This window comes from Panthera uncia (assembly GCF_023721935.1).
Source record: "Panthera uncia isolate 11264 chromosome B3 unlocalized genomic scaffold, Puncia_PCG_1.0 HiC_scaffold_2, whole genome shotgun sequence".
NCBI classification, from domain to species: domain Eukaryota; kingdom Metazoa; phylum Chordata; class Mammalia; order Carnivora; family Felidae; genus Panthera; species Panthera uncia.
In genome coordinates, this window is record NW_026057583.1 from 2836359 (window position 1) to 2858522 (window position 22164).

A 22164-nucleotide genomic window follows, 5' to 3' on the forward strand; every position below is an offset into this window, starting at 1 on the left:
GAGATGTGGGTAATACCACCCCAGATCTTTAGATTTACCGGACAGTATGGGAGAAGCAGGTTAGTGATGAGGACGTCTTCCATCAAAACGGCTAACATGTCATCGGACTGCCCCCTCGCAGGACTAAGTGAAAGCACTTCCACGCTATGCATCACGGGGCTGGGCACGTTACAGGTTGTGAGTCCGTGTCGGCCGTGTGCCTCCAGAAGTAGTAGTGGGGTGTGGGGCACCTCTGGGCCGACGTGGGTGCAAGAGGTGTAGCTCGCAGGTCCTTCGCCAACGTCTCCATGGGCTGGCAGGCTAATTCGGTTGGTGTTTTCATTCCCGTCCCTAAGGGCCCACAGAGCCCTATGTATCGATTACCAGCTAGATTTTCTCCGAGTTTCAGCAGCTTCTCTTGAGACAGCTTCAGGGCTGATGTGATGATGATCTCATGGTTTTTTCCACCACCCGTGCCTTGAGCTCCCTAAGGCCCTCCCACCTTGCTTTGAATTACATAAATGAAGCTGCTCTCATTGCTAAAGGCCGGAGCTTTTTCATTTGAGTCTGTTTATCTCATTTTAAAATTTCTTTCATTATATATGTTTGGTGTGTATACAAAATAATAAACGTTACAAAAAAGTGAAACACTACACCTAGGAAGGATCTGCGCTCACCCAGCGGTCATGGCCTGTTGTGTACACTTCTCTTTTATCATGCCCACCCAAATATATATAAATTAGATATGTATTTTTCCTTTATTACAGATTATATATGTGTGTGTGTGTGCGCGCACACACACACATACACACACACACACACACACACACACACACACACACACACATTATTCTTTGTTCATGCAATATAGACATCACTCCAGGTCAGTAACTATAGATTAAAAGCTAATTTTAATAGCATAATACTCTATAGTATGGATTTGCTGTTGATTATATGATGAGTCTCCTACAGGCAGACACTTAGATTGTTACCCTTTTTTTGCCCATATACTCTGGCATTTTTATGTGTTCTATGAGGCATTCTCAAAAAGTAGGATAATTAGATTAAAACACCTGTATTTTTAATAAGTGCCACATTTTCTAAAACACTGTAGCAATTCACATTCCCATGAGCAATGGGAGTGTACATGTGTGTGTCTCCCCGCTCCCTCCCTAGGCCTTCAACTTTTTGCCTAGATGGCCGTAGGCTTTTTTGTTTTTGAAGTCAGACAACTTTACTAGGTTGTATCTCTTTGTCAACCATTTGTCCGTATTTCCCCTGGGACACTGCACCTTTTATTCCTTAAATTCATATTTTATTTTTTCAATATTTTCTTCATTTTATCTTGAAATCTTTGTTCTGCTCCATTTTGGGGGGGGGGTTCTTTTTCAGGACCCCAGTTATGTCTGTTGACTGCCCCTTCCTGACTTCTAGATCTGACATTTTCCTTTCTTTGCTCACCTCCTTCTATCCTGCCCCCCAAATTCTATGCCGTATTTTCAACCTTTTTTGTGTTTCCAACGTGGCCTTTATTTCCGTGATGCTTTCATTAAAAAAAAAACAAAACTGATCAGCCACATTTCAAGTGCTCAGTAACCACATGTGCCTAGCAGCCGCCACACTGACAGCACAGCTTTGGAAGAGGGCTAAAGGCTTGGAGTCCCACTGACGTGACTCCCTCCCTTATTCTCCATGGCTCTCCAACCCACCCAGGTATCTCTAGAGAAACATAAGGCTCTGAAACCATGTGAAAGCCACTATGACAGTAAAGCCACATCGTGGAGAAGTTTCATGTAGAAATGACCACAGAGTCTATACAAACTGCTGCCAACTTTGGGGGTTCTCCCCCGCTGACTCTAACAGCAAGGGGGCTAGATGGATCCTGTGGCACACATCTAGAAAAGGATTAGAAAATGCTGAGAACCGTATCAGTTGAATTCTGAGGATTGTCTGAGGACAGCCCACGTGGACAGAAGTAGGTAGTCTTCTCAGAGCCTGGAAAAAGGGAGCATCGGTGTCCAGAGTTGTCCCAGGAGAGGGGCTGAGGAGACAGAATGGGTCTATCGCAGATGGTCAGAGCTCCCTGCTCCGCCCTCCTCCCTCCCCTGGTTCTGATCCCAGGCTCTCCAAGCACTCTTCAGATGCTGACCGGCTTCGTCAAGAGACTTCCCAAAGTGACAGAATGTTCTCGCTGGAGAATCCCACTATACAGTCTGTTTGGCAGGTGTGTTCTTCACTCAAATTAATAAATTGGCATCTTGTTTCGAAATGAATTCCTTGCTAATTTTCCAGCCCAATTCCATTTTCAATCACCAACTAAATGGGATTTCTGAAAGCGGCAGAATTAAGGGAGACACTGAAGACCATGCTGACTCCACTAAAGCACTGAGCCAGACTCCTGAGTACCCAGCCGAGTAGAGGGCAGTTCACACACCCTGGCCTGAACTGAACTCAGGGAATGAGGGTATAAGCCTAAGAAATGTCTCCCAGACCAGACAGAAGAGTGTGGGACACTGGCGGGCACTACGGAGACTTCCTACTAGCACTGCTCACTTCAGATTAATGAAGCGGCTTTCTGCCGCTGCATTATGGTGCCACCTCTTGGACGTAAACTGAAAATCCAGCTTCTTAAAATTTTTAGGCCCTAGTCACATGCATTTGAAAATTCTGTAGTGGGGTCCCCGGTGGGTTTTTACATTTACATTCTGCACTACAGTTAAGGAACCACCTATGTGTTTGGAACCTGAAACACCACGAGGGTGCCAACCCATCCTCTGGTTCTCCCCCACCCCAACCACCAAGGAGTGGGGGGAAGCTGAGCGGGAGCCCGCTCTTCCGAGTGGCATTGGCGTCTTTTCCTGCCAGCGGGGGGGGCGGTACGTGGACGTGAGGCCTAGGGCTGCTGCCTTTTTGCCTCCAAGTGGGCACGAGGCTGAAGCGGGCGCTGTCAGCTGCAGTGGGTCCTTTATGATGACACTGAGCTGCTGCCTCTGGACTTGCCAGGTATCAGGCCAGTGAATCTTTATCGCGTAAGCCGGATGGAGTTGGGTTTCTGCTACTTGTTCTTAAGCCAAGACCAGGTCCAAGGGAGACACATCTGGAGGCAGTATGACATAATGGCTTAGAAAAGAAGGCCGTGGAGTGGGACCCATGCTCTGCCATTAATACTGACCGTGACCTTCTCCTTGGTTCCTATCCACAGAGTAAGAGTTGACCAGATGACTGTTTCCCAGCCCTTTCACCTTCAACAATTTTTATTATTGTTCCTTCTTTGTGGAATTTGTATTTTTAAAGATTTTTGTTTCCCCGTACATTTTCTCAGGTACTTGGACAAAAGCACACAACTGCTTTGGTTCTGATCGGCAAAGGTAATGAAATTATGTACCTTTACCAAATCACTATAATTTGCATTGGAGATTTAAAAACAAGATCTTTATTACTCGCTTTTGAAGCTTGAATATACATATGATTTCTGACAGGCCTTTACCAATACTGAGAATAGCTGCCAGGTCCTCCTCTCTTAAGGCTCTCTGGAGAGTCTTCAGAAATACCAGATTTGAAGACTGCAGCTAGCATCCAAGGAGGACGAAAAGTCAGTGACTTCCCCGAAATCACAAGTCTTAATTGTTCTTGTTTACTTTTTCACAAAATGCTCCACAGAGTTTTAAAAAGACACAGAAAGCATTTTCGTATTTAGATACGCCTTTTAAAATACAAACTAAGAGCACAAAGCAGTGACAGGTTTTCTTCTGTCACCTGTGAGCTGGACCTGAAGGCGATCCTTGGAACCCTGAGGTGGCTGCAGAAATGGCACTTTAATTCACAATCACGATGAACTGCATCCAACCAGGAGTCCAGGGATCGGGTTCCAGCTGCCACCCTGTGCCATGAGATCCCGAAGAACTCTCTCAACTTCGGGACATCAGAAGCCCCATCACAGAACGAAACGGACTGAGTGAGGTCATCTTAAACAACTTTTCCCGCTCTCTTATTTTGTGAGGCCACGAAATCAGAGTAACATACTCCAAGCTGGGGTCAGGGATTTTAGAACCTATATTGAACGCAGAGTACTTTTAAATTCCTATTTCTTGCGTTCTGTTGTTAAACATGTATTTTTTCCATGTTCTTTTGTGCACTGAAATATATTTTCTTATTTAACAGCCTCTCCATTAATAGCAATAAAAAAGCTTTCCAAGGATGTGTTTTTCTCAAAACTGGCTTTTATTTCTTTTCCACTTGCTGCTTTAATTTCTCCAAGATCTCTTCTGGAGTTGTGGAGGCCAAAAGCTTCACCACTTTCTCACGAGATTTACCACCCTGGACCAAAAGGAGAAAATGGTGTCAGGATAACCCCGAGACAGCAGACCTGAGAGGCACCCATCGTGGCAGTGTCCTCATGGGGCCAGCGTGGTGGCCTGGGGCTGTCCTGACAGCTTAGCCATCGCTTTCTCCCGGTCATTTCTGATTTCAACACAGATGAGCTCAGATTCCACTTTCCTACCAATTTTTGCACTCTAGATCTAGGGATTTTACATTCATGTATCAATTTCTGTAATAATAAGAATTGGCATTACAATTTCAAAATGAATAGAGTCCAGATGTAGAATGCTCTGTTTTTAAATAACTTCTTTGTCGAAATTAAAAGTTAAAATTATTTTTTAAATTACCAAAACGAATATTGCAATTTTATATATAAACTTTTGTAAAAATAATTCCAAACAAATTGCTGTTCTTTCTGTTCCACATTTCTGAAAACTCCAAACGAAAAGCAAATGCTATAATACTCGTTTTGAAACATCCTTTAAAGAAGGTAAAATGTGAGCAGGGATTATCTCTAGGGGTAGAAGCTGGACTAGCAGAGGAGTAGGAAGTCCCCTTCAGGCAGATGTCAGGGCACTGGCAGAGAGTCAGGAGTTTCCTGCAACACAAGGGGGATGTATCGAGGGTAGTGGCCTGATGGGAGAATTTTCAGATGCAGCCTATTAACCAAGGACTCTGAATGCCAGCTGGGACCTAGATCTAGAGAGTGTATCACGAGAAAACAAACTGAGCTTTAAGAAACATAAACATGCTTGGGTCTTACTCCTGCCAAGTCTATTTTTAAGTAAGTCTAGAGATGTCCAGGAACCTGTGTTTTAGAAATCAATGCCAGGTGATTTTGATATCTACCCCTAGAGCAGACCCGTCGTGTGAATAACTTCATCTGGCCTCTCTTCCTAATCAGCTTTTCCGGGGAGCAAGGATAACGTGGGGAGACCAGAAATACCTGACAGACTCACTAATGGAGACGATAAGCAACAGGAACCCTTTCAGATTTTTAGAATGATGACGAAAGAAGAGACAAAACCAATCTGCCAGCAGATACAGGAAAACATGTGGGAAGAGGAAAATGCTCGAGATGGTGGCAACTAAGGACTAGACATACAGAGGGTGGTCACTCTGAGTAAGGGCTGAGGCAGCAGGAATGGAGGAAACTAAACAGAATTCACATAGTTTCGTGATGAAATGAATGAGAGTTTTTTCAATGATTTGGAAAAGAAAAATCAGCATTAACATAATAATATCTGACATGTAATAAACTGTTTTGAGAGAGAGACCTACCTTCTCCAGAACCACATCGCTCTTGCGGAGTTCTAAGACCTTGGAAAGATAGCGACAGAGCTCGGCATTAGCCTCTCCTTCCGACGGAGGCGCAGCAATGGCCACACTCACAGCTTCAGGTGTCAAGTCTGGAATGAGATCAGTGTGGACTTGACCCTTAAGGAGTTGTTTTTCTTCAAGAGGTGAAGCTATTTTGTAAAAGAGTTTGCATTCACCTGGCACATAGTAGGTTTCCAATGAATAACTATTGCACAAAGAAATGAACGAGCAAACTACTCAAGCTTTAGGGTACACAAACATGATAAATAAGCCCTCACCACTTCAGGAAAGAAATCCACAGAAAGTCTACATCTACCCCCATCCTGCTGATCAAGAGAAGCTCAGAACCCTGGGCAGTGTCCTGGATGTAGGCTACTGGAAACTGCGTGGGGTGGCAGGACGAACCCCAAGGCAAGGTCAGGCTGGGTCAGCAGTGTCACAAAGGAAGCGGGACGGAGGCAGCTCGCTGCACTGGACAAGGGCTGTTCGGGGCTCAGGAAAGGAGAGGACTGGCCTGGTTCGGCTCGCGTGAAATGCCTGTTTCATGTCTTTAAGGTGCAACATTTAAACATTTACACAGCACTTGCACACGGTAACTTGAGGGCACACGCGTTTTAGGGACTTCACAGATATTAACGTGTTTAATCCTCATAAGAACCTCACGAAAAAGATATTCATACCATTATTATCTCCAGTTTACAAACGAGGAAACCGAAGTCAAGATGTGCCCAAGGTCACCCGGTGATAAAGTGATGCTGTAACTCAAAGTCGTTCGGCTACATGCTTTGAACTCCAGGGCCAGTCTGCACAGTGGCCGTGACCCCCATCAGTACAGCCTCTATAAAGAGCGGCCCGCCTGCAGCCCACTCCACTGTCCTTCCGAGAGCGGAGTTCTCACAGTAGTTCTCAAGTGGGCTGAACCTGGTCCCCCACGTAGGGACTCTCAGGCGTTTTCACATGCTTACGCCTTGCCTGTGTCAACCACACAGCCACAGAATCTCGTACAACAGCCCGCCTCCTGGCCTGTCACCAATTCTAATTCCACCGTGTGCTGCGTTAGTACCTTTCAAATCCAGGCACGTCTCACAACGGACGGAAAAGAAAGTGTTCGTACGGATTTTGTCTTGCTGGTACACAAAATACCTGTGCACCTTCTAGCTGACGGCATCTCGGACGCGATGAAACATGGTATGCTGACACGAGACAGGGTCCACAACAACTACTCAGAAAAGGCAGACTAACACGGCCACCGGCACAAACCACAGCCTAGTACCCCAATTCTGAGGTCTTGTTTTCAAAGTGCAAAAACAAAACAAAACAAAACAAAAAACAAAAAAGAAGGAGCTTTAGAGGTAAAAAAGACCTTCAAAATAATTCAGATCAACAGTTTTCAGACTTCTCATTCGGAATACAGCCCTTCCCCGCCTCCCCGGCTCTGCACCCACAGAAGTTCCCCTGGGCTCCCAGCATTTAAAATAAATGTAAACATAGCTGCCTGCTGGCCTCCCCTTGTCCACCTAAAACACCCCTGAGGCACCTTTTGGGCTCCAGGGAATAGCCTGAAAGCTTCCTAGTCCAGTATCGTCTCCCATAGATGAAAAGAACTGGGCCCAGAAAAATTCTTTATTGTTTTAAAACAAGTCCACACAGGAGCTGCTGATCAGGACTCTCAGACACCAGGTTTTCTCTTCCTCCTTGGGCCAATGGTCATTAAACTCGACCAAAATGTCTCTTCTTTCTTTCTCTGGCTAATGTCTCCAGTTTTGAAATAGGACAAACGCAGTAATTCTAGGCTGCACGTGTTTCCGCGTGTGTCCTTTTCAAAATACCGTATTAAAAAAAAAAAAAATACACGATAGTTCATCTCACTTGGTATGCTGTAAATATCATATATTCACTTTTGACACTGGATTTACTTACACTTTTACATTAGAATCTAGAATCTTAAAACGGAGAAGCCTCCAAACACGAATATGAAAACCCTGACTGTACAGACCAACTTTCCGCTAACCAAGGCAAAGGGAGGATGGAGGAGAACCCCCCCCCAGCCCCAGCCCCTTCGTGACCCCCACCCCCGGGGCCAGATGTACCTGTTACAGCGTTTTGTTTGGAACCAGGTTTGGCATGGATGGCTACGGTGACACAACCTTTAGGATCAACTGCCACAGGACCTAAGGGAGGAAGTGGTGTCTCTGGCTCCTTGGTCTGGCTTTTACCCTAAAACGACAACAACCACACTGCAACTTTACAAGCTATAAAATACGTTTGCGCACATCTGATCCTTCCTCTACTCCCTTTCACCCTTAACCAAGACGAATGAGTCGTGTCCAGGGATTTCTGGCCACCCGGAAAGGTTTTCCAAGCATTCCAAATCAATTCTTCCACGAAGCCCTCCAATCAGCCCAACGGAGTGTTTTGTTGCTGCCTTGGGGGGCCGGGACTCTGGCTTCCACACCTGAGTGCTGGTTCCTACCGTCTGCGCTGTATCCCCCGTTCTCCAGGCGCAGACACCACTTACTACGCATCTCTGCATCCCCTGCAGCCCGAGGTGAGGACCGTCCGCGAGCAACTAGGCCGGAAGTGTGCGTGTATCGGGGAGAGAGGAAGGGACGACGGAGGTAGCTCTCTAGCAGAGCCTCCCATGCCTGGACCGGGGCAGCAGGTGCGCAGCCGGCGTGCCCGCCAGGAGCTCAGCCCCCGCCGCCCGGGACCCAGAGCGGAGGGCGGTCGGGCCCGGGGCGCCGCCGCGAGCCTCCCACGCCGGGTGGCGCAGGCCGTGCGGGGACCGCGGGGGCGCCTAGCCTGCGTGAGGGGCGGGCCCCCTGGGAGCGCGGGGACCCGGCCTCAGAGCCGGCAGACGGGTCTCGGGGAGCCCTCGCCCACCCGCGGGGCCCGCCTCTCTCCCGCGCGCCGCCCACCCTCCCCTGCCACGGGGCTTGCCACTGGCCTTGTTCGTCGCACCAGCTTTCTTGGGCATCTCCGCACTTAAAGGGAGCCGGCCGGAGTCTCCAGCCCCGCGTCCCGACCCGAGCCGCCTCAGCCCGCGGCCCAGCCGCAGCATCCCCGCGGGGAAGCCGGGCGGAGGCGGAGCGGCGCCGGAAGAGCGCTCCGCGCCTGCGCGCGCGGCCGGCGGGAGCGACCCCACAGGCCCGCGCCTCTGCTCCGGCCCGAGGGCGACCCCTCCCGGCCGGCGGGAGCACGACCCCTCATCCTGGAAAGTAGCCCTGGAGACGGAGACCAGGATCCCGGCCCCCCCACCCCTCCCTGGCTCCGCACACGCAGCAGGTAGGTAGGCTGTGTTACCTCTGCTCTTCTCTCTCCTCCTAAGAATAAAGGATCGCGGTGAGAGGCAAGGAGTGCACCGGGGCGGGTGTCTTGTGGCTCCCGCTGCCCCACCATGCGGACGCTGCTTCCCGTGGCCCACAGGTTGACGTGGAGCCTCGTGCGGCCTCAGCCCTGGGGTGTATCCCACGTGCCGATGGAGCACCTGCCTTGTGCCAGGCGCTGAGGATTCCACCGTGTCAGAGGCGAGGAAATCACATTCTGGTGTGGGATGTGCGAGACGAGACTGCAGAAGTGGGCAGAGGCAGGACTGGCGCAGTCCAAGCCGTGGTGTTTGAGAAAGACCGCGGGCTGCAGCGCGACCCGTGGACGAGGCGCGGGACCTGCCGCTGACATGCCGGACGGCAGTGGGACAGCGAGCTCACGGCGGGTCAGGGCACGGATATTCGGGAGGGAGAGACCTGGCTTTTCATCCTGCCTCCCCCCTTACCGACCTTGTTAAACGTGACATTTCCCCGCCTGTGAAGTGGGTGTTAGTACTTGCCGCAGCCTGACGCGAGACGCGAGAACGTGTGGCAGGTACTCAGCGCAGAGCCTGGCACACGGGCATCACTCTGGTAGCTGCTAGTGGTACTACCCAGTGGGGACTCAGTCCTCACACGACAAGTCTTCCTTCTCCCCCTCCCGAGATTAGAACAGGTGAGAAAACCCTGAGGCCACTAAAAAAGGTCCAAGAAGCACAGAGGCAACAGCGGTCATCGCTGCGGTTCCGACGCGTTGCTTTAAGGCAGCAGCAAGGCGCTCATATTTTGTGCTGCAATAAATACCTCCATTCCTTACAAATAACGTTAAAACCTCAATCAACTAGAAACCTTGTTCCAGAACGCGGCTACACTCAACTTTCGGAAGAAAAAGACAAATGACCAAAAAATAAATACAAGGATAATATTTATTTTTTAAAAATTCCAGGGGATGTCCCAGATCCGTAAACAGTTCCGTTTCTTGTACGTTCTGTAGCACCTTCAGTTACAATCCTTGTTCAGTGCAACGTACTTGAAAAGCCCTTGAAACGCCTCTAATGTCAAAAACCATGAACTTACTTACCTATTCCACACTTTAAGGTGGAAGTACTTTCCATAACGGTTACTACAGCTGGTTAATCTGCGCCTGCCAGTTAATCTGTAATTAACCAGAACGACACATTCCATAGATATTCCAGTTAACTGACGTTTATGTCCATATGATGTTACCAGAGAAAAATTTCCCTTCTTCAGCGATTTTGAGACCTCTGCCACCGACACACATCACTACCTCCTTGAAAATATAAAATGAAGTACTATTTTAAATGAAATTTTTTGTCCTAGTTACTATTATTTAGAAAAAATTCTTTTTAAGCTGTTACTTAAAGAATTGTGATTTTTTTAACCATCTTCCCAAACTATGTGATAGATCTTAATTACACATAGGGTTTTTTTTTTTTTACAAGATAATCATTTTCAAGGGAAAAAGATAATGTTATTTATATAAAAATTTTGCTTTATAAAAAAGTATATAAATGTTATTCTGCCAGGTATACTTCCTATCCCCTCCCCAAACGGCTATAACCTGTGACATGAAGGAGGTATAAACATGAAACATAGCTTACTTCCTGGGTAGAACTGTGTCGGTGACAGAAAGTACGCTTTTCAGCAGGAGTGATGCTGTTGGAGATCTTTAAAATTTCAAAGTAGTTGTCAGAAAGGTTAGTATTTTATTCAGTTTCCTGTTGTGTTAGATTATCGCCACAATGTGGAACTGATGCCCGTGTAGCCAGTCACCATCTCAGTCTCGGGCATCCTCAGGACCATCCCCTGGACAGCTACCAGCAAGTGCAGTGGTGCACCTTGGTGATGAAGAATCCAGTCCTAGACTATACCTTTAGATCCTCTGTTTATATCACATTATTGTGAATTTGTACCAACTCCATTTATAGTTTAAAGCTGTACTATGTAACACATGACTATACTATTATAAAATATCCTTTTTTGTAAATGCATTGAAAATGTTCTTGGGCATTTATTAGGCCTGCTTCTGGAAATATTATGAATGCTAACAACCAGGTATCTCAAAACTCCAAATATAAGGTCAGTTTTCTTAATTTTCTGAAATCAGTTATTTGAATTAATACGAATTCTGTAGGAATACTGACCCGTCTCATCTCATGTAATCTTCAAAACAGATAAGCCTAGAAGTCCATCTCATCTAACCCTCACAACAGTTAAAACAACAACACAACCATCTGTCTAAAACAAGAATCTTTCAATTATAAAACTGTGGAAAGACCATGAGTCAGCTCATCTACAAAATTATACAAGATAAAGCTGAAACAGCTTTTTTAAGGTTACACCCAGTTCTCTTTTTCCCTAAGGTTATAAGAAAAAGGAAAATCTGCTTTTAAACCATGCAGAGATTTAAATCAATATTGTTCATCTCCTCTAAGAAACCAAAATGTTTCTTATCTCACAATTATAAATATTCATGACATTCAGACTATTTTTTGTGGCCAGTTTTATAGGCCTTTGAGACTAGACTGTATGGTACTCTTTAGCCAAGATGTATCAGAATGCTGGATTATGTATAAAATATGATTTCTGGTATCTGTCCATCTTCTATCGAAGTGCCGTTATTATTGCCCGGGGAACTAAAAAAGAAAAAAACAGTCTTGCCAGCAGCAGGTGCCTCATGCACGACTTTCTTCAATCCTTTTGTGCCATAGTGGGAATCTGGGCCCTAAATGAGAACAAAAGGTTCGTTAGTAATTTTCATTTAATAAGCACTCAATTTAATGTGGTGTTTTAATTAGGTTAATGATCTGTTGTATTTCATTACTGTTCTTGTATGAAATTTTATGCTATGTCACTTCATGAAAAATGGAATTTTTGCTACAAAACTAGTTAATGATTAAAAATAATGTAGAACTCTGCTTTTAGAGAACAGGGAAATGGTTTTAAGAAAATAATTATTTTATCTTCTGTCAAACATTCAATCTCCTACTCAAGCAAAGGGCTACTGCTTATAAAGAACCATGTCAGAGCAGAGCTATGCTGACAGGCACTTCTTTTCTCCAAGCAGTGGAATATTTCAGCTCCCAGCTTCCTTCTTTCCCTTCTTCCTGAAGGCTTTATTGTCTGTGACTCTCCGTTTCTATGGAGAACACACTCTCTGTAACATGGGAGAGGAAACCCACCAGTTCACCATCGAGAACATTCCGGAAGGCTCTTACTTTGAGTGTGGCGCATGCTGTGTAGCACACATTGGGCAAGATCTCTATAGGTTCTTTGAACATGACCCTGAATGTGTTAGCAGTCCCATCACAACTGAATCCGGTATCATTCTGTCCCAGGGTTTGTTTTTTTTCGTATTCAATGATCTGTAATTTTTCAAAGACAAGTTACACTTAAGCGAAATCAACTGAAGCAAAGTTTCACAGAAAAGCCCACGGAGCCCTTAGGAACAGGAGAGTGTAAGTCTTGTCTACTTCTCTCTAACCACCAGAGACGGCTGGAACACGTGGTTGGGGGCGGGGGGGGGGGGGGGGGAATGCCAGCTAACCTCGACTCGGCTGCAGGACACAGGGGCTTGCCCAGGAGACACCAACCCGGGGAACTGGTTTTTAGAACACCTGGATTTTAGATACCGAGGAAAACAGGCCTCTCCTCCTTGCTAGCCTGTGTCTTGCTGCTAGGAAATTCCCATAGCGTTTCCTATGTCTAAATGTTATTTACTGAAATTAAAATGACCTGAAATGCAGTATTCAGGTATGTAGATATTAAAAATGTGAAAACCCCATTTTTTCAATTTAGTTCCATAATCTGTGCCACGCCCTCAAGGAGCCTCCAGTCACTAGACACGTGTCCAGCGACAGTGCAGTGCAGAACTGGCAGTAAAAGAGCAATGCAGAAGAGGAGAATTTTATTTTGCCAGGAAGGAGTGAGAGTTGGAAGAGCTCCAGCCAGGGCCTCCCGGGTTACAAAGGTACAAAGGTCCATGCGAGGGAACATCACGTGCAGAGGCAGAGGCTCACAGACCTGCCTGTTCACATACATTAGGTAAAAACAGTAACAGTAAAATAGGCCAAAACAATCAATGCTGTGCCAGGTCCGGGCAGAGATCACCTCCGCAGGGACAGTGACTGGAGAAGACCACAAGGGGGCTCCCGGGGCGCTCTACCGGCCTGTTCCTTGATCTGGCTGCTGGCTACACAATGCACTCCACTTGTGAGAAGCGAGCCTTACGCACCATGTACAAATATCTGCACTTTTCTACATGTATATCACAGTTCAATAAAAAAAACTTAAATAAAAAATACAGCACAATGGTGTCCTGGGATAAAGTGGGGAGACCCAGGATTTGGCAAACCGCTACACTTCTGAGCTGCAGTTTTGTTGTTTACTTTGGGGGAAACCTTGCTTTTTGCCTTCTTCCTCAGGCTGTTGGAAAAATCAAATTAGAAAATTCCAGCAATGGGGCGCCTGGGGGGCTTAGTCGGTTAAGTGTCCAACTCTTGGTTGTGGCTCAGGTCATGATCTCACGATTGTGAGTTCGAGCTCCGCGCCAGGCACTTATGGTATGGAGCCTGCCTGGGATTTTCTCTCTCCCCCCCTGAGCTGTCAGCACAGAGCCTGATGCGGGGCTTCAACTCAGGAACTGTGAGATCATGACCTAAGCCGAAGTCGGCCACTTAACCGACTGAGCCACCCAGGCACCCCGCTAATGATGAAATCTGAACACAAAGTTCACCAAGGTTTTTGCTATTAAAAATAATATGTTAGGGGCGCCTGGGTGGCTCAGTCGGTTGAGCGTCCGACTTCAGCTCAGGTCATGATCTCACAGTCTGTGAGTTCGAGCCCCGTGTCAGGCTCTGCACTGACAGCTCGGAGCCTGGAGCCTGCTTCGGATTCTGTGTCTCCCTCTCTCTCTGCCCCTCCCCCGTTCATGCTCTGTCTCTCTCTGTCTCAAAAATAAATAAAAACATTAAAATAAATAAAATATTAACGTTTTAGAGAAGGCAGTGTTTTTCTATGGATAAAAGTTTGAAACAGTGTTTACTTCCTTTTCTATTCTTTGTGTTTTACTATAGAAGCACAGTATTGTATATGTACAGCTTGTAAATACAAGTCCAGCACAGACATGTTTCAAAAACAATTTTACTAACTGGGGTGGACTGTCAAAATAGTGGGAGAATACTGGTCTACTGAAGGGAATGAGAGAGGTATTTAACGTTCTGCCCGATTAAGAGCTGAGGTGGAACAGATCTAAAGACTAAGGCAGGGTATAGTCAGACGACTGGAAATCAGAAGGTGTTCACAGTAGTTTTGAAAAATTAGACAGCTTCAAGCCCTAGAGTTCAAAGTGCCAGGAAAAACAGCCTGCAGATGTTTTTAGACAGTCAATGCGCAGCAGAAGGGAGTGACGGAAGGGGTTTCCTGGAGAAGGGAGGCTCCTTGTGTGCTAATGCTTCTGTGAAGGACCCCAGGAGTCCCAATTCTCTGAAAGTGCTTTTCATCGGTTGTAAGACAGAACTCTCTAGGCCTTCTGATGCCTTTGATAACTATATTGAAATTTGACTTTGTCAAAATGAGATCTTACTATAAAATTACATTTGTTGTATTTCAAGACGATAAACAGTGAGGAAGAACTGTACCTGTATATTCACTTGATAATCCGTGGGTCCGTGGATAGATCCATACAAACCAAATCCGACTATAGAGATTCTTCTATTAACTGTGAACCTGAGAGAATGAAGCCAAATATAAAATAATATACATAATTCATTCAATATTCATAGTCTGAAGGCCTATAAAATTTTTAAGTGCTACCTGGAATAGATTTTGCTCATAAAAAGGAAAACTGTCATAAATTTGATATCCTTGGAAGTGTCATCTGCTTACCAAAAAACTCTTTCTAGAAAAAATTTTAACTTAATGGGAACTTAAGTAGAAGTTGTCTTCTGTACTGTACATTTTTGAGAGTCAAAGGAAATTATTTAACCTAAATGCCCACTTTTGTTGTAATGACCATCTTAACGATGTCTTAGTCCAAATGTCTGCACGTCTTCATGATACAAAGGCCCAGAGCCCAGCAAGTCCAATCTGTAACAACTTACCAGTTCTATGAATACTTCCTAGGGGCCTGTCAGAGTTAAATACTGGGCACCACACTGCGCTTAGAGCCCAAAGGAGGACATGAATAATAAAAAAGTAAACAAAGGGATCAGTCAACAACCGTAGGTTGGGGTAAGAGTTGTGAGGGAAGCTGCTGTAACAGAACACTGGTGGTGCAGGGCTGGGGCCAGGCCCTAACTTACACAGATGGATCAGAATGAGGGTTCATACTAGAACAATCAGCAAGACCAGTTTGGTCATAGGAGCTAAGAAACAGACCCATCTTGCTCCACTTTACCAATGTAGGAAAACTGACCGAGAGTACAAACAGCATGAAAGATGTAATCAGAGACAATCCGTCACATCAAGCAGTCACCCTCCACATGTTCAGCAGCAACTTCGATGATCAATATTGTTACCGCCACGCCAAGTACTTCCTGTGCTGGGCACTGCCCGGCCATCTTTTTACATGAATTATTTCCTTGAATCATTGTAATGGCTGGATAGACTAACACAGTGTTGTTCGTACCCCCGGTCTTTACAGTGAAGGCAACTGAGGTTTAGAGAAATTAACTTGCCTGGGGCAAGAAGTGTGGCGGGCCAAAGGGCCCGCACTCCCCCACCGCTATGCTAAAACTCCCAGCACAGGGCGAAGACCACCTTAACATTTTTTAAATATGTCATTTATAATACAGTTTTTCCTTATTTTAAAAAAGCAATATATTCTCTGGGGGGGTAAAAAAAGTAGAAATGCAGCTAATCAAATAAGGAACATTTAAAGCATCTCTAAATCCCATGTAGCTTTTGGTGCTTTCTCTTTTTAGACTTAGTTCTATTTTTTAGCAATGGGAAAATAGACTTGTTTTCTATGAACATGTTATTTACAAATCATCTCAGTTGTATGTATTGTATAAATACTTCTTTTTCATTTAAAAAGGTAAAAGATTACTACTGCTCCACTAGATCCGATTTCTCATTATTGGATAATCCAGGTTATTTGCAGTTTTTATTATGTGACAGTGCCATGAGGAACAATCTTGCAGCTAAATCACTTTGCAGAGCCTTAATTATGTCCTGAGAATAAATTCTTAGAATTGCTGAGGAAAATGAAAGGCGTGTTCTTAAGGCTTTAGATAAACATTATCAAACTGCTTTCCGGTGGAAGTGTTCACCCCACAGGGAACGAAGATCGTTTCTATCTGATGCTCAGCAATTGTATTTCTATGTCTTTGTGCCACTGACAAACTGATGACTGACAAATTCTATTCTTTTTTCTTGGATTATTAATGAGTTAAAACATTTGCTTGAATATTTACCGTCTACTGGATTTTCTCTTTAATAAAATACTCATGTTCTTTCCCCATTTTTCTCCGCTGCTGAGTGTCTCTTTCATGTGGATTTGTATTCATTTGGATTCATTTGGATTCATGTATATTTGTTATATAGCTATGCTCTGTCAGTAACTATCCATTATTGCAAGTGTCCTGTTTGTCATTTACTTATTAACTTCATGGTGGCTGTGGACACAAAAACTTTGGATTACCTGTAGTCGTATTATGACCCCTGCCAAGTGGAGAGAGGCCTATCTCCTCTGCATCACAGTCACGTGTTCTTTTTTTTTAATATTAAATAAATGGATACAAATATTGGCAGATGATATCAACAGGGAATCAAACTGTATTTTCCCAGTGGTTGATCCTTTCCTCATCTTCTAAGTTTCTCCCCTCATATTCTATGCTTATTTAGGTCAGTCTGCTTCCTGGACTCTGTACAGTGTTCCATACGGCACGAACTTACTTTAACTTTACAGTGGTCTTACATTTGATCCATACTGCTCTTTTAAAAAGAGAAAATTTACTCTTCCAGCTTAATTTTAGAGTAACTGGGCCAAGCCAATGCTTCCTGCCAAGAGCACGTCACCCCTGCAGGGAGCCGCAGTCCACGCACTTAGCTTGGCAAGACAATGGCTACAGGCAAGGTTCTCCGGTTCTCCGTGAAGGTGCTGTTCTGTCTGCTTCCTACGGAATCTATTCCTGTTCCTTTATGTTGTCACGATTGTAAGTGAGATCTTTTTTTTTACTTAATATTGTAACTGAAGATCTAAACGTGTTTAAATTGTATCTTTTTGTTGTGGCAAAATATGTAACAAAATGTAACATCTTAACCATTTTTAAGTGTGCAATTTAGTGGCACTGAGAACATTCACATCGCTATACAACCCTCACCACCATCCATCCGTCTCTGTAACTGAATTCTGAGGACATACAGGACCGTCACTGGGATTTGTATATACATTTCACAAATGGCCACTATTCTCTTTTATTGGTTCTAATAGATTTTTACTGATCCTGAGGTCATCGGGATGGATGAACTGTTCTCAAAAAGAGTCCCAGCCCCACGGAGACCATGCTCTGTTTCCCACAAAGGCTCAGGGGTTCCAGTGGCAGCAAGATTTACTGCAATGATCAGGACGGTCTCTGAAAACAAAGAATCCCAGCCAATTTTCAAGTGTCCTGTCGGAATTCATGTAGGTGAAAAACCTGTTTATAACTACAAGAGCTCAACCTAAGTCCACTTTATTGACAAACTACAGATGTCGGCATTGTTAGAAAGCAAGATTGCTCCTGCAGACAGGGTGTGCCTTCCGTCTGAGCACAGGAAGGAATTAAGGGATTACACTCAACCCCCAGTTCTCCTTGCAGAGCAAGGGTCCCCGAGTCTTCAGCATCGCACAGTGTTTCAGCACAAACCAATAATTTTTATGGCAATTTTAATATTCAGTGACTTTTACAAGATGTTACTACCATATAAATAAAGGAAATATTATACAGCCAATCCTCACTATTTGTAGTAATTATATTCTATAAAGTTGCCACAGATACTAAACCATTGCTCCTACGGGGAACATGTGTACACACGTACCCACACCCCCCCGCCACACATGGGTTGTAACCTTAAATCCCCCAAACAACTCATCCTCGGAGGTTCCATCTTATTTTACAAAAGAGAAAACAGGAGTCCAGAAGTGTTAAGTGACTCGCCTGAGGCCACACCCAACAGGTGCAGGGTTAGGGGCCAGCTGCCCAAACGGCCCCGGGGCCAGTGTCTGGCTCTACACTGCGCTGCCCCCTGCTGTCTCCGTTTCCTCAGGAGGGGGTCACCTGTGCGACCTCAAATAGGAACATACCTCCGGGCAACTCAGGTCAGTGATAAGGAAGCGCTGCAAGTATTGATTTGGGAGTACAGAGAAGTTTTAGTGAGCAGGCGAGCTGCAAATCTGGAAACTAAACAAACAGGATTGACCGTACTGTTTTATTTGAAACCTTTAAAAAAAATGACATCATTGGCAGCAACGCTGCTCACGCTTTTTGACACGTTAACATAATACGCCTGCCCCGGCAGCCTGTGTGGCACGCACACGGGTGCTTCCGGCTGCCTCCTGGTGTCCTGCTCAAGCATCTACGTACTGAAGGACGGGTTTTATTTCATCTCCGTCACGTTTACTGCTCCGTTACATTAGAGCTAGGTCATTATGTTGACCAAAAACAATGCGTGAGGGATACAGTCTATGAATTTCACCAGGTTACTAAAGAGGGAGTACAAAATGTTTTATTATAAAAAAGGGAAAAGTGGTACTAATGTAGATAATGTCATCAGCAAATTCTGAAAAAGACTTCTTCCCTTCCAATACTCAGGGTTCTAATTTCTTTATCCTTCGTGACGGCGTCACCCAGAATTCTAAGAATGTTGCTGAAGTACAACGGTGCTGGCCAGCATCCCTATCCTGAGGTTTCAACAGCGAATCACGTTCAAGATCTTCTAGACCTAGTCTATTAGTAGTTACATCTGGAATGAAGGTGAAATTTTATCAAGTCTTTCTGATATCCACTGCAACAATCAAATCGCTTTTCTTCTTTCATCTGCTGCTGTGGTGAATATATATTAATACATTTTTCAATCTTCAAATAAACCCTGTTTGCTCAGTTATTATTTTTCTGAGGTATTGCTAGATTTAAGACACTGCTACCTTACGTAGAAGTTGTTCTTCTCTGTAAATGAGACTGATCTAGAAACTTTCTTGTTTTATCAAACTCCTGTATAAGGGTTATGCTTCTTTCAATAATGAACCAAGAAGTATTTTCTTCTTTTAATGCTCAAGGACCTGTTCCTTGAAGGTTTGATAAAACTCACCTGTAAAAACCACCTTGTGAAGGGACAGTTCTTTGATAACTTTTAATTCCTTCCATTGGTAACTGGTCTAGTCAGGCTTTCCTCTTCAGTCAATTTTGATAATTTATATTTGCCTATAAAATGATCCATTCCATCAAGATGTTCAATTTATTAGCACAGAGTAAACTCAGAATTAAAATAAAAACTGCCTTAGTATATGATTATATTCCCATTATTATTTCCAAATGTATGTTTTCTTTCTTTACTATCTCTGCCAGAAGTTTATTTATTTTCTTGCTCTTTTTAAAGAACCAACTTATGGATTTCTTAATTCTATTTTTAATTCATTAATTACGAGATTTATTTCTCTTTTCTATTGTTCTTTTGGCTATTCGTTTTTTAGCTACTTGAGTTGAATGCTTAAATCATTTATTTCTACTCTAGTTTATTTAGTAAAAGTAGATCATTGTTACTGTTTCTTTGTGTGACACTTTGGCCTCATCTCACAAATTTTCATATAGGATATTCTCATTGTGAGTAATTATTAAATAGCCCACAAATGCATTTTAAATTTCCATTTTAACCCAACGTTTCTGAGTTCTCGCCCTCAGAGTTGTTTTTTAACAAGCTTGTTATTAGCTCCTAGCTTTATACTAAAGTGCTATTATAAATAAGTAAAAATCCAAAACGTATTATTTTATGGAAACTGAAACATTCTATTTTGACATCTGGCCTAAAGAAAACAAGGCAGGGCAAAGATAAATTCCTCAACAGGATTATATACACACGTCTCAAGATTCTAGATTTTTCACTCTTTTATAACCGTACATAGAACTATCTCCCGTGCAATATCTTTGCAAACAAAAGCTCACATTAAACACAGTAGAAGCAAGTGTTTGATAAATGAAGGTGTAGACCCTGCTCTCCAGCAGTAGAGATACAAACAGAATCCGTGCTGTGGAAAACCCCAGCCGGCCCTCTCTAAGTTCACTTGTTTCCTGAGAGATCCCCTCACTCCCAGTGCAGCGAAGACACTGCTGTATCTTCCTGACTCTGGACTCCTGTAGTAACTCAGAAATATACTAAACAAAGCAGAAAATAAAACGTGGTCAACTGTCTCCCACGACATGAGGACAAAAGAAAAATGCTAGGTGCGGCCCCACGTCACCCCCGCGCCTGCAACGCGACAGACACCTGATTCGGTCGCTCGTGCCGCTGTAGCCCCAGCGGCTCTCCACTTGCTGGAACCTACGGATACAGCACTCCTTTCCTCGCAGGCAGCACCTTGGCCGGTCGATGTATTCCACTCGGGGCTTAGGATTGACCGTAAAATGGAGAAAGAGATTTACCACCTCCCGATCTGACAAAATTCCGGACTGGGCAGGACCTGCAGAAATAAAAATCTGACCTTAGTAAAACCGACTGGATTTCAATCCCTAACTTTGTAACACTCCAAACGAAGTGAATTCAAATCCGGAAGAGGTAAAGTAACGATGAGGCAGAAAATTTTGAGCATGTATTTAATTGTAAGGATTTCAAAATCCATTTGAAGTTAACCTAATAGGTCCTAAGTGTGAAAACCGTTAGTAAATAAATCAAAGCTTAGATGAAACTCTGAAATCGCAGAAGGATCTCTGGATTTTTCTATCCATCCACCCCCTCTGTGCACCACGGACACCTGTTCACCAGGAAGAAGAGTCATTCCCTACGGGGGCAATGCTCACGTGGTAGCCAGAGCTCTCACTACCTCTCTACACCCCACCTACAGGGGGAAACACATGGGATGGTGCTTGCTTCCGGCGTTCAGAAATCAGCAGAGGGCAGAAGCTAAGACTGGATGAGCTGTGCAAGCAGCACGTCACGTATGTTACAGCGTTCCCATTCACTGCTTCTGAAAAAGCCCGTTCAGTTCAAATTTATCCAGGAATAAATGCCACTCCTAATAAAAAGATCCCAGATCCCTTACAAGACTGGTAAAAGCAATCTAAATAAGAGACTGCACAACACCAGAAATTTGGTTTAGAAGTCCTAAATTCAGACAGTACTGTAAAACCCCCTGATTTTAAACATTAGATTAATCTATCAACCTGCCAGACCTGGCCCCAACAGTGATTTGCAGCCTCTGGATGAGGAAAGAGTGTAAAAAAGGAAGAAAGAAAAAAAAAAAAAAACAAAAAATAACAACTAAAAACTTAAAACCTGCATTTTAGTAAAAAGAACAGAACTGGGAGTGCTAATATCAACAGAGATGGGGATGAACCCATGTGACTTTCTCAGAATGACAAGGACTAACATAACACAAAAGAATTAAAATGTTCCAGGTGAGTAAAAACGATAAAAAGCAGGGACACACATACAGGTCACAAGTGTTCCTGAAGAACTAATAATAAGAAATAGGACGCAGGGGCGCCTGGGTGGCTCACTCGGTTAAACGTCCAACTTGGGCTCGGGTCATGATCTTGTGGTCCGTGGGTTTGAGCCCCGCGTCGGGCTCTGCACTGACAGCTCGGAGCCTGGAGTCTGTTTTGGATTCTGTGTCTCCCTCTCTCTGCCCCTCCCCCACTCACGCTCACTCAAGAATAAACAAACATTAAAAAGAAAATTAAAATTAAAAGATGATGTAATAATTCAAAACTATAATAAAACTTCTTTAGTTGAAAAAAGAAGTCTTCAGATCAGGAAACTGTTCTCAGATATGAGCCATATACCTACTGCAAGAAAGTAATCAGATATGACCTAGTATGACCTAGAACCAGGCCCACCACAGTTGTGTCACCGTAACGTGTTGTGTGTGTGTGTGACCAGTCACCAAGTGGTCTGCAAAGGTTGAAAGGAATAACACACCACTGTAACCTTCTTATCTCCAATAGGGATGAGCAGTAAGTATTGTTTTATTGTGAAATGGAGAATTAAGAAAACTGAGGGGGGAAAAATAAACACAGAATTTCTA

The 22164-nt window shown here is 44.3% G+C and overlaps 2 protein-coding genes across 2 annotated transcripts in view; both read right to left on the reverse strand.

The window, feature by feature from the left end:
* Window positions 1-1530: 1530 nt before the first annotated feature.
* CB3H15orf40 (chromosome B3 C15orf40 homolog) lies at window positions 1531-8715 on the reverse strand. The gene is made up of 4 exons (XM_049614313.1): window positions 8567-8715; window positions 7710-7836; window positions 5581-5708; window positions 1531-4296 (listed from the first exon to the last, which is right to left on the reverse strand). Exons 1-4 carry the CDS (start codon window positions 8678-8680, stop codon window positions 4201-4203), a joined length of 465 nt encoding a protein of 154 aa, XP_049470270.1. The 5' UTR covers window positions 8681-8715; the 3' UTR covers window positions 1531-4200.
* Window positions 8716-9832: 1117 nt separating this feature from the next.
* Window positions 9833-22164, reverse strand: part of BTBD1 (BTB domain containing 1) — a 42255-nt gene continuing 29923 nt past the window's right edge. Inside the window, exons 5-8 of the mRNA XM_049614312.1 lie at window positions 20409-20601; window positions 14585-14672; window positions 12164-12310; window positions 9833-11670 (exon numbers count right to left, since the gene is read on the reverse strand). Coding sequence (XP_049470269.1) covers window positions 11512-11670; window positions 12164-12310; window positions 14585-14672; window positions 20409-20601 — 587 coding nt within the window. The 3' untranslated portion in view covers window positions 9833-11511. The remainder of the gene's footprint in view (window positions 11671-12163; window positions 12311-14584; window positions 14673-20408; window positions 20602-22164) is intronic.